Source organism: Canis aureus, chromosome 5 (genome assembly GCF_053574225.1).
Source record: "Canis aureus isolate CA01 chromosome 5, VMU_Caureus_v.1.0, whole genome shotgun sequence".
Lineage (NCBI taxonomy): Eukaryota > Metazoa > Chordata > Mammalia > Carnivora > Canidae > Canis > Canis aureus.
Window position 1 is genome coordinate 41,533,809 of NC_135615.1, and position 12,552 is coordinate 41,546,360.

Genomic DNA, 12,552 nt, shown 5'->3' on the forward strand with positions numbered 1-12,552 from the left:
GCGGCCGTGGCGGGCGGCGGGCGGCGGGCGCACGGAGGCGCGCCTAGAGCGGCTGCTGGCCTCGCCTCCCGGGCCGCCCCTGCGAGTCCCGGGCGCGTGAGCACGCCTGCGCGCGCCCGGGCCCTTCCTGGCAGGCTGCTTGTAAGATGAGTGAAGGAGCAGGTGGGGGAGAGGGGAGGCAGCGAGCGAGAGGGCGAGGGGAGCGCGGGCGCTGAGCGGCGCTCACTTGGAGCGCGGCGAGCTAGCGAGACGAGCCTGATCCATGTCCCTCGCTGCCTCCCTGCCAGGCGCGCGAAGATGATGGCCATGAACGCCAAGCAGCCTTTCGGCATGCACCCGGTGCTTCAAGAACCCAAATTCTCCAGCCTGCACTCCGGTTCCGAGGCCATGCGCCGAGTCTGTCTCCCAGCCCCGCAGGTACGTAGTGGAGCATAATTACCGCTCTAAGGCACATTTTTTGACAGGCACTAGCTTCATGTTTTTTTCATGTCGCCCAGAACAATCGCCGCTGTCTGAACCCCTCTCCCTGTCTCCCCCGCGCTCTCTCCCGGCGCGCGCTCTCTCTCATTCATGTCTCTCTGATCCACACGTCTGTTCCAGCAGAGCCTCTGTCTCCGTATTAATTTTTATGACCTGAGCTTTGAGGAGAGGCATCTCGGTTGCTTGAAAATGTGTTTTAATCCTGAGTTGACAGTATTCCCCACTGACCGTGCTGTGCGCCTTCTCGCTTGCAGCTGCAGGGTAATATATTTGGAAGCTTTGATGAGAGCCTGCTGGCACGCGCCGAAGCTCTGGCGGCGGTGGATATCGTCTCCCACGGCAAGAACCATCCGTTCAAGCCCGACGCCACCTACCATACCATGAGCAGCGTGCCCTGCACGTCCACTTCGTCCACCGTGCCCATTTCCCACCCGGCCGCGCTCACCTCGCACCCGCACCACGCCGTGCACCAGGGCCTCGAAGGCGACCTGCTGGAGCACATCTCTCCCACGCTGAGCGTGAGCGGTTTGGGCGCCCCGGAGCACTCGGTGATGCCGGCGCAGATCCACCCGCACCACCTGGGCGCCATGGGCCACCTGCACCAGGCCATGGGCATGAGTCACCCACATGCCGTGGCGCCTCACAGCGCCATGCCCGCGTGCCTCAGCGACGTGGAGTCGGACCCGCGAGAGCTCGAGGCCTTCGCCGAGCGCTTCAAGCAGCGGCGCATCAAGCTGGGGGTGACCCAGGCGGACGTGGGCGCGGCTCTAGCCAACCTCAAGATCCCCGGCGTAGGCTCGCTCAGCCAGAGCACCATTTGCAGGTTCGAGTCTCTCACTCTCTCACACAACAACATGATCGCGCTCAAGCCGGTGCTCCAGGCCTGGCTGGAGGAAGCCGAGGCCGCCTACCGAGAGAAGAACAGCAAGCCGGAGCTCTTCAACGGCAGTGAGCGGAAGCGCAAACGCACGTCCATCGCGGCGCCCGAGAAGCGCTCCCTGGAAGCCTACTTCGCCATCCAGCCGCGGCCCTCCTCCGAGAAGATCGCGGCCATCGCTGAGAAACTGGACCTCAAAAAGAACGTAGTGAGGGTCTGGTTTTGCAACCAGAGACAGAAACAGAAACGAATGAAGTACTCGGCTGTCCACTGACTGCGGCGGGGCGCAGCGTCCGGGGCCCGGAGAGCTGAGTGTACACCCCACCCCCGGAGTGGGGGGGAGCGGTTGTGGGGGACTCCAAGACGTTTCCTGGCAGGTCAGGCTCTCTCCCCCCCAAGCCACAGACCTTCCCCTTTCTCCCACCTGGTTGCCTCCCGGCCTTCTCTTTCTCTTCTTTCCTTTCTGTTCCCACCAGAAAAGTCACGGCGCTGAGGAAAAAAAAAAAAAAAAAAAAAAAAAAATCACGAAGGGCAGGCCTGGAGGGACCGGCGCTGTCCGTGGTGCTGAAAATCGCCCTCGCGCGCTGCGCTGCGCTGCGCGACCTCAGGGCAGGAGCCCAAACGCTGGCGAGAGCGAATTGGCCCGACCGCACGACTCCGAGGTGCAGGCGCCACTTCGCTAAGCGCGATTAGACAAAGGGTGAAGGGATGGGAAGGCAGTGATAGATAATAATACGAAGTCTAACTGGGGCACAAACATGTACTGGAGATTTATTTAGAGTATATAAAATACATGTATGTTTCCAAAGGATAGCCTTATACTCCTTTCCCCCTCCAAAATTTTAGCCATCTCATCCTTTGGTTTGCTGTAAATTCTCTAACGTAGCATGGATTAGGTTCAGGGAAAGTGTGCGTGGAGTTTTGAGGTCCTGGCTGTTCTCTGCGGTAAGTCGGGCTTCAGAAAATTGGGCCCTTTCGGCGACCGAAAACGCCGGGATGGCGTAGCTGGTTGCAAGCAGCAGCTGTCAACTGCTCTGGCTCATCCTCCCCGATCTGATGGTGTTTGAGGGGGTAATTACTGCCTGCTGGAGAGCCAGCGGGGATCGGTAGTGCTCTGGACAGACTGAGGACCGTCTGACCCCAGCTCGCTGCTCCAGCCAGATTCCCAGCGCAGCATAGGGATGGCTTTTCAACATAATTGTAACTTCTCTGAATCATATGCAAGTCCTTCCAACACGTCTAACCTCATTGCGATTTTATTCTTGCTGTTAGCACTGTTATTTCCTATTATGCCCTCATATGGGTGTCTCCTGGTGGAGGTTCAATTATGGTTTTGGGCGGAAAGAGGAGCCAGACTGCTGGCCTGGACCCTTCTCACCCATGTCCCGCTGGCCCCATCACATTTTATCTTTCGTTGCTTCATGTAATTTGAGTGTTGCTGTGTGACCTTTGGTTTTGTTCTCCAAATAGATACAAATAAAATATTAAGTTTTCTTCTCTCTTTACCCCTTGAATTAACTTCTAAAATAAATACTTTATTTTTCAACCCGAATCGCAGTGCTTTTCTTTCTCAGAGGTTAAGGAGTGCTAGTCTTGGAAAGGATTTAAACGTGAGAACCCATAAGGGTTGGGTTCTCACTTCTAGCAGGCCATTCTCTGCCCATCTCCTCTCCTCTTCATACTCAGCCTCACCTTCTCACTCTGATCTCGCCTAGGGAGACCTGGAAGACTCCCGACCTCAGGGTTACAAGGCACTTGCTTCCACACTTCCCTGCATTCGAATCTACCAGCCTCTGTTCGCTCAACTTGATTCAGACCCGTGGCAAACTTTGAGGCCTGACTGATGGGAGTAGAAGCCCCCAGTACTTCCACTCAGTGGCTGAATGATCCTGAAGCTAATTTCTTACCTTTTCTAAGCCTCGATTGCTTGTCTGAAGGATGAAGAGGTGAATATCTACCCCACAAGGTTATTCTTAGGATTAAATAAATTTGTTTATTTTAGGCAAATAAATTTGTTTATTTTAGTGCTTGGTGCTTAAGATGACACATTATTTCAGAAGATTCAAATGACTGGCTAGGAAGTGAGTGGATAGATGCAGAGAGGGAGGAAAGTGTTCTTCGCTGGGACAGAGTGCTTTGAGACTCCTTGGGGTCACTTCAGAAACTCATTTAAAACTGTCACCCACGAACCTACCACCCTATGATCTATCTTGTCTTCTCTGTGGAGTTCTAAATGATATATCTGCTGCAAAGATTTCTAGTATAGTGCCTTGCGCATAGTAGGTTCTCAACATATGGCTGTTCCCTTCTCTCTCACTCCCTTTAAAAGGGTGGGGGGAGAAGAAACCTTTTTATTTGCGAGCTGCAGAAACACCTTTATGACTTAAAAATTAATGTTCTAAGTCCAGGAGTCATCAGCACATTTCCCCTCTTTGTCTTCAAAGAGCACTGGGTCATTACCTCCGCCCTGGAATTCGGAGCAGAGTGGGTCTCCCCTGAGCGCGGTGCTCCCCCTCTGCTGCACTAGCAAACCTGGGGATCGCCCCCAGCTCCTGAGCCTCAGCCCCTCGCCCTCCGCCTGGCGTAACAGCCCCAGCGATGCCTCCACCTCCTTCTCCATCGGGTGTCCTTTAATAATAAATGCCCTTATGCCATTACATTATATTGTGGGTTTTGAAAATTTAAAATACGGCTGATGCAATATTAATTGCCTATAGTGGTATAAAACACAGGGCCGGAGCCCAGCCGGGCTGCAGAGGAGGCGGCCGTGAGCGTCCCGCGCCGAAGTGTAGCGCTCCAGACAGACGCGCCTTTGCGGGCTGCGAGGTTTCCTGCAGGTAAGAGCCTTCAGCTTTTCTGGCCCGGGAAAGAACCCGATATCCGCCTCCATCTCCTTTCTGAAAAGTTCCCTGCTGTTATATATATTTAAATTAGTAACCTCAAAAGTTTGGAAGACTTTTTTTTTTTTTTTTTTTTTTTTTTTTGAGAGAGAGGGATGAGCCGCCTGAAAGTTAAGATCTGTTCCATAAGTGGCCTGGTCCTCTCCAGGCGCGGGGGCTGCCCTTGCGCACTGATATTTTGACCAATTTCTACCCGCGGCGGGAGCTGCTGCTCCGTCCACGACGCGCCCCACCCTCTCCCACCCACTGAGTGCGCCGGGCCGGCGCCGCCGCCTCTCTCTTTGGGCTCTCTCAGGAAGCAACGGGAGCTGTGGTTTCTCCGGAATTGTGCAGTCGCCTCTGCCATTCCTCTGGCGGAGGCAGAGACCTCTCTGAGAGTGGAGGGTGGGTAGGTACCAGCCGGGTTGGGGTTCACGGAGGCCTCGTTTGCATCCTGGTGGGCCATTTCCTACCTGTATGACCTTGGGCAAGTCGCATCACTTCTGTAAGCCTCTCTTGATGGCTGCAAAACCTCACAAAAACAATTGTGAAAAGTATCTGAAAAACATTCCGGAGCAGATTTTCCTTTCCAAAATACCACTAACTTGCAACATTCACAGTCTGAGCCCCGCTGGGAGTTTCTTTAAACTTTGCCAAGAGAAAGGGGGAACCAGTGTTCAGGGCTGTTTGTATGGAAAGCTGCATTGGGCCTTTCAAGGCGGGATTTTGAGAGTCATCTGTGGACCAGGGCGAGGCTTCTAGGCACTTGGCTGTCTGGAATTGGGGTCTGACCTGGAATGAGCCATGCGTACAGAGGCCAGCATGGCTGAAGCCCTGGCAGGCAGAACTTGGGAGAAGGAGGACTCCTGGGCTCCTGGGTCTGGGCTGTGTAAACTCTGGCCAGGGGCTTCCTCTCTTTCTGTGCCTAAGATAGAATCAGTGTTGTTCACTGTTTTATACCCAGTGCCCTCCTCAGGGTCTGGCCCAGAGTGGCAGACAATAGGTATCTGTGGAATGAATGAATGAATGAATGAATGAATGAATGAAGTTTTTGTTTTATAAAATGAAGGGATCCCTTCCAGCCCAATCCTTTCTGAATTCTGGGTACTGTAGGGAAAGAACAGACATCAGCAAGTAGAGACAAGGGCCCTGGGTCATGGTCAAGGTGATGATCTGCACCTCCAGTTTCCATTCAAAGGAAGCCAGTTTCCTTCCTGTTTAAATTAGAAGAATCCTTGCCTCCCTCTGTGGTTATCATGGGTACAGAGGGGGTGTTCTGTGATGTGGGCCCTCAGAACCTAGAGGAGGGATCAGGGAAGAGGATCAGGGGTGATCTTTGCCCTGCTGAATGAGCCTGACATTCTCTTGGCCCTCGAACCTGGATTATTTTACTTTCCTGTTGAGATGGAAACTCTGGCGCTGGGGTAGACAGACCTGGGGTGGAATACATACTCCATCTCTTAGATGAATAAGTGCCTTTAACTCTCTGAGCCTCAGTGGCCTCATATGTAAAGCAGGAAAAAAGACTATCTTTCAGGATTGCTGTGATGAGTATCACACAGGCCAGGGCCTGACACATAGTAGGCATCAATGGATACATAATCTTTCTAAAACATCACTTTTGCTCAGAAAAAGTGAGAGTTAGTGTTGCAAGGGCAAAATCAGGGCTTGGCCTCAGCTACGATCAACATTTTCCTTCATCTAGAAAGTGAGAGCAGTAGCCGTGACTTCCACTTCTCCCTGTGATTGTCAGGGGTTGTAAACCAGAAATTGTACAAGTAATCCCTTTGTACACCATGTGGCCCAGGTACGGAAGGGAGGAGGTAATTTGCTCTCCCAGGGTCCACCATGGTGCCAGCAGGTTGCCACGGAGAAGCTTGACCCCAACGGTGGCTCCTCGAACTCACGCCTTCCCTCTTTGTAGAATCCTGGCAAGCATCAACGTCTTGATTGCTGGGAGACTCAGCGCAGCTCGGCCTCCTGAGGGGCGGGCTCCAGTGGGCAGAGGAAGCCGGGATGGGATCTCTGACTCGGCCTGGGGTGGGGGGTGGGGGGCGGCGAGGCCCAGCTCCCCCCTTTCGGCTGGGCATCAGAAGGGGGCAGCCTAGGGCGACGCTCGCTGGCGTCAGCCCCTCTTTTACCAAGGGAGAGGCCCAGAGCGGAGCGGAGGGCTTAGGAGGCTCCTTCTACCTTCCATTGCTCCCCACCCCCCCAAGTCATGCTGTCTCAGTGCCCGGTTGTAGTTCTTCCTTAGTCCTTACCATTCATTCCCTGACAGCACCTTGTATTTATTTAGCAGTAAAAGCGCTCGGGGCAAGTGCCACGTCCGTCCAGTTCGGCAGCCCCACCCTGGAACCCAGCGCAGAGTGGGCGCTTCACGAACCTTTGCTGGATAAGCGAATCTTAAAGTCTCACATGTATTAAGGGCTTCTTGTATGTCAGGCACTGTTCCAAGCTCTTTATATGCATCAACTTTTTAGTCCTTAAGCAACACGAGTAGGTCCCATTTTAAATCCCATTTTCCAGACGAGAACTTGGAGGCGCAGTGTTTATCTAACTTGCCCGGGACAAGGTGTGACGCAGCCATTTGGTGGAGAGATCTGGCCAAACACCGGCTTCTCGGCCTCGCTGGGGCCGCCCAAGCGAGACCCAGCTCGGTCCGGGCAGGGGAGGGCGGCCGCCGGGGGGCAGGCGGGGCGCACGCAGGGTGCCCGGCGCGAGCAGGTGGCGCAAGCTCGCCACGCCCTCTGCGCCGGCGTTTCGGGCCCTCCTCGCGCTCCAGCTCTGCGCGTCTCTCGCTCGCGGGTTCGCGCCGCCTCCGGGGTCTCCGTCACCACCGCGGTGCGGGTGTTTGCTCGGCTCCCGTGCAACCCGCTCTCGGCTTCCCTCCAGACTCGCAGGCGCGCACCGGACCCCGAAGGGCAGGAGCCCGACGGCCGCGTCCTCTGGGCGCGCAGGGAGCCCCCCTCCAGCCTCCCCCCCACCCCCTGCCGACCTGCGGGAGCCCCCTGCGGTCACCCCGCTCCGGCGGGCGGACGGAGCCGGCGAGCACCCGGGCAGCCGAATCAGCCGCCCCTTCGATCGCTCTTTTCCGATCGGGTCAGGTTCCCTCCGCCCACCTCCCCCCGACGGCGCCTCCTGGGCTCCCCCGCGGGGTCAGGGTTCACCCGGCTCTTCCCCGCGCCTCGGGAGGGGGCTTCCTCTGCGCGGCGTCCCGGCTCGGGGAGCCCCCGGGGCGGGGGCCGGGCTCCTCCCGGGGAGTCCTCCCCACCCGCTGCTTTCCGCCTCCAGCGCGTGGAGGACTCACTTGTCTCTGCGGAGCGTCAGTCCTCTGCCCTGTCTCCAGCCCAGCACTGCCCAGCCTGGCACTGGACGCAAACTGGTACCGAAGCAGCGCGCGCTCTCTCTGAGATTGATTTTGAGTTTTAGGATTTCACAGACAGAAAATCCTAGGGTTCATCTTGGGAAAATGAAAATTTTGTTGGACTTCTTTAAACCTCTTTGGGATTGACATTGATTTTCCTTTGAATTGCATAGGGAGGGAGCATCACCATAAGTTCAAGAGGTCTCTGGACGGCTCCCACCGCCAGCCCATAGCTCCTTTTCCTGCACTCAGCATGCTCGGCACCGACCCCATGCGCGTGCGCGCGAGCGCGTGCTCAGCAGCCCAGCGCCAAAACCCCTGCATCCCCGCCTGTGACAGAGCGTCCCAATGCCTGGGGCCTTGCTAGTCAGCTCACCTCTTGACAGATATAGTTAATGTCCAGCCCTCATAAATCAAGACCATAAAAAGCTTACTTTCATATGCGCTCAATTTCTACCAAACCTAAACTAATTGCATAAATTCCTTTAGGCCACTCAGGGCTGCTCTCTGGGTTGGGATCTGATCAATTAGTCATTAGGCACTCCATTAGCTGGGGTTTAAGCTGCCTCATATAAATGTCTCCTGTCAATTTGCTTGTAATTGAATGAATAAAAAAGGGTACAATTATTAGCACAGAGGATCAGAAAGAGGAGAGGTCAATTTTATTAAAATCTTCTAAAAATGTCTTAATCTAATAATAATAATAATAATAACAACAACAACAACAACAATAGCACAACGATAATTAGAAGGCATTTAGAAACCAGCCACTCCAAGAATCTCTGTCCTTGTAAAGGAAAGGTCTGGCCTGAGACACAGCAAACTGAATATGTATCGATGCTCTACCACCTTGGGAAACTAGTCTTTTCTTCCCTTAGGGCCTTAGTTTCTTTAGTAGGTTGGAGGTGGTTTTTTTCCTTTAAACTACTTCTAGATTTTGTCAGAGTTAAAAATCTAGTTAAAAATTGAACACAGAAAGACAACTTGACCAATCCCCACCTTCAGCCAGGTTTGGCTATTTCTTTGGAAGTTAACTACATGTCTAAATAATATATTTTTTAATACTATTTTTCTATTCTAAAGTTCAGAGTTTGTAACTTCATGTTTTGGCTAAGTAATACACAATTCAAATTCAAAAGAACTAGAAGTTCTTCCATCCTTGGCCCAAGTTAGCAAGCTCCCTTTGTTGAAGGCAAATAATGTTATCAGTTTCTTGTGTCTACTCCAGAGAGATTTTATTGATTGCCTTTTCTTGATCTGTCCTTTTTAGTCATGGTGCACTAAGTTCTTGCTATGGTGTCAGAGAACTAGAAATAATAATAGTCTTGAATAATCTTTCTATACCAAGAAACCTAGGAAGTTTTCTACAAAAATCAATAATTTAAAAATATGAATGGGCGGTTGAAAATTCTGATTTTTTTTTTACTAAAAATGAATTTGAAGATGCAGACTCCGTAGTGTGTAAAAACTGCGTACTCACAAACATAAAGAGTGTTTATAGACTGATTTGCATTCTATCCCACCTTCTTCCAAACAGAATTTGAAGCAGCCTATCTGTAAGTACTGTGGAATCGGTGAGCCCACTTTTTGCAGTAGGAAGAGTTTTTCTGTGGCATCTAATGGCAATGATGGGACTGGAGAGGACATCAGTGAAATCATTTTGGAATCCACCTAGGGTGGGGGATTGAGCCCGAGACTGCAGAAATTCCAGCCAAGCTCCTGTACGTGAGGGAATTACGGGCCACAGAGATAAATTTTCTCACAGAAGTTCAAAATGGTGATCCAGACTGACTGATGCGGGACGTACAGGGAGCCATTGTTTCTGGGGCCGGATTGATTTATATTGAGCCTTGCATACCCTCTAGATGAAGTCCTCTTGTGGTGAAAAGCATGGACTGGAAGGGTTAACTAGGTGACTCAGAATCAACTCAGGTCAGCAGACAGTCCACATGGTGCAGTGGGGAAGAATCTGAAACGTGCACAGAAGGGTCTGAGTTCAGGCACGCTGTCCTGTGTGTTCTTGGCAACTCAATTCCCTACTCAGTGTCTCCCCTTTCCCCAACTCTAAGGTAGGGAGCTGAATTAGATAGCAGTTCAATTTTGGTGGCGATTCATGGACTCCTTTGAGAATCTGAAGAAAATTATTGCCCTAACCCAGAAAAATGTACATCTGTGCTCTCAAAATGTTTGCGAACTCCTTGGAGATTAACCATGTTAATATACATCAACCATGTATAAACTCACTCCCATGAGTTTAAGAGTCCCAGGTTAAGACCCCCTGGTATAGGTCAAATACCCATAAGCACAGAAACCAGTTTAGCAAACTGGGAAGAACTTTATTGAAGATAAAAATAAAGTGTCAATTAGAGTATGAGCCAATTGTCAATAAAGAGTCCAAATGGCTTTGGCAAAATTATTCTTCAGATCGATAGCTTCCCAAGAGGCAGTGCACTACATTAGGGGTCAAAATCTAGTATTTTTGTTTTTGTTTTGACCAGTCTGACAACAACTAGAATTGAGAAGTGGAGCTGGAGGCTTTGCTACTCTGATCCCCTCTTTTCTCCTGGGAAAAATGAGAAGGTCGGGCCAGATGATGTGTGAAGCTGCCAGTTATGACATTACATGAGCTTCTATGTGTGGGCACGGGCATGTCTTACATTTAGTATTTGTTTCAGTATATTTTATTTTTCTATTTTGTTTTCAAAAGGATGGTACAATCAAAGTAGAGTTGGAAGGAGAGAGACACTACCAAGTGTGGTGTCTGCTGGGTTCCCAGCGCTGAAGCTTCTAAAACCATGAGGCAAAAACATAACCCCAGATCCTAATGAAAAAATAAAAACACCAACAGTTTGTAAGTTTAAAAATTAAAGGCAGTGGGGGCAGTGAGGAGGCGGGATGAAATGAAAACAATTTGTTAGGCTAAACAGTCCTGGCTCAGCCAAGCCAGTTCATGAGCAGGTCTGGGAGCCCTAGCCCACTGAGGACTAGAGAGCCTGGGGGTGGGGTTGTGGGCTGGGCAGGGTAGCCCCGGCACCCAAGCCCATTCCAGCTGCGGCTGGAATCCACAGATACAAGAATGCTAACCAAGGCTCCTCTTCTGGTTCTCAGAACATTTTCATACTCTAAATGATTAGAGCATTGGCCACCTTCAACTATTTTGCCTCCAACTTCCAGAAGTTTCTTCTGTCCTATAGATTTTTCTTCCCAGTTTTCTTGGCAGGTAATTGATAAATAACACTGTGTAAGTTTAAGGTGTACAACATAGTGATTTGTTATATGGAGATACTGAGGGATCCCTGGGTGGCTCAGCGGTTGAGCGTCTGCCTTTGACCCGGGGCATGATCCTGAAGTTGTGGGATCGAGTCCCACATCGGGCTCCCTGCATGGAGCCTGCTTCTCCCTCTACCTATGTTTCTGCCGCTTTCTGTGTCTCATGAGTAAATAAATAAAATCTTTTAAAAAAAGGAGTATATAGAGATACTGAAAATGCTCACCACAATAAGATTAGTTCACATCCATCCCTTCACATAGTTAAATTTTTTTCCCTCATGATGAGAACTTTCAAGATTTACTCTCAGAGCAACTCTCAATATATAATACACTTTTGTTAACTGTACTCATTATGTTGTACATTATTACTTCCACAAAACTTTTAAATTTGATTTTATTTAAAGATTTTATGTATTTATTTGAAAGGGAGAGTGAGTGAGCACCAGCATGAGGGGCAGAGGGAGAGGGAGGAGCAGGCTTCCTGCCAAGCAGGGAGCTAGATGTGGGGCTCCATCCCAGGACCCCGGGATCACGACCGGAGCTGAAGGCAGATGCTTAACAGACTTAGCCATTAGCCACCCAGGCGCCCCAAAACTTATTATTTTATAACTGTTGGGTTGCGCTTTTTGACGACCTTCACCTAATTCCTGTGTTCTATAGTTTTTAGTTCTTGGATTTTGCTCCCATAGTATTTTAATTTTGCTTATGGCTTTGAGCTGGATGCCCTAGGACTTACAGTGCTATTAGGTTATTGAAGGGAAGATCTGTATTTCTTGATTGTCACAGTAGGGTTTTCCATCACAAGAAGAGTTTTAATACTATTTCCTCAAATGCTTTATATTATCATTGTTAGACATGTGAAATCCTAGAATGTGAAGTGAGAAGAGTTCATGGAGATTCTCTGGCTGACTGGAGAGCATGGTCTTATATTTCCAGAGGCCCAAGAATCTAAATTTTTCACAATCTCTCCAGGTGACTCTGCTTACTTGCCCAGATGTTTCATACACTTTTTTTTCCACCACCAAAGTGCCCCACACAGGGTATATAGCTTGAAACACAAAATTGCTTTCAATGCTTTTTTCCTTAAAGGTGGTATAAAATTTGCCTTCATTTCACAACCTATCTGTGGCTGTTTTGCCCTCCCCATCATTACGATGTTAGTTTACTTAAGGAATAAATTGGGGCAGCATCCAGAATCTTTGGTGCAACCACACCCTGCACACTGTTATGTGACTCATAAGAACAAGTAACTTAGATTGCCAGGAAATTCTAGAGCAAACTCTTTATTATAGGACAAAAATGAGACATAAAAGCAATTTAGTAGGTATACAATAAGTAACAGGACAACAAGCAATAACCCTGATGGTCATTTTAGAATAGCAAGTCTTTTTTTCTTATTTTTTAAAGATTTTATTTATTCATTCATGAGAGACACACAGAGAGAGGCAGAGACCTAGGCAGAGAGAGAAGCAGGCTCCCTGCGGGAACCCTGATGTGGGACTTGATCCCAGGACCCCAGGATCAGGACCTGAGCCAAAGGCAGACACTCAACCACAGAGCCACCCAGGCACCTTTAGCAAGTCTTTAACAAATTTAAAAATTAAATCTATGAATGAGCTATTTTTGTTTATAATCCTCCCAACCACACCCCTTCCCTCAAAGGTGAAGGCAGGAAAGGAGGA

The 12,552-nt window shown here is 50.2% G+C and overlaps 1 protein-coding gene across 1 annotated transcript; it reads left to right on the forward strand.

Moving 5' to 3' along the window:
* The first annotated feature begins 297 nt into the window (after positions 1 to 297).
* POU4F3 (POU class 4 homeobox 3) lies at positions 298 to 1,631 on the forward strand. The gene is made up of 2 exons (XM_077897721.1): positions 298 to 417; positions 735 to 1,631. Exons 1-2 carry the CDS (start codon positions 298 to 300, stop codon positions 1,629 to 1,631), a joined length of 1,017 nt encoding a protein of 338 aa, XP_077753847.1.
* Positions 1,632 to 12,552: the final 10,921 nt, after the last annotated feature.

Coding starts and splice junctions, on each gene's coding strand:
- POU4F3 (XM_077897721.1), top strand. CDS start 298: ATGATGGCCATGAACGCCAAGCAGCCTTTCGGCATGCACCCGGTGCTT. Junction 418..734: donor TCTGTCTCCCAGCCCCGCAG/GTACGTAGTGGA, acceptor TCTCGCTTGCAG/CTGCAGGGTAATATATTTGG.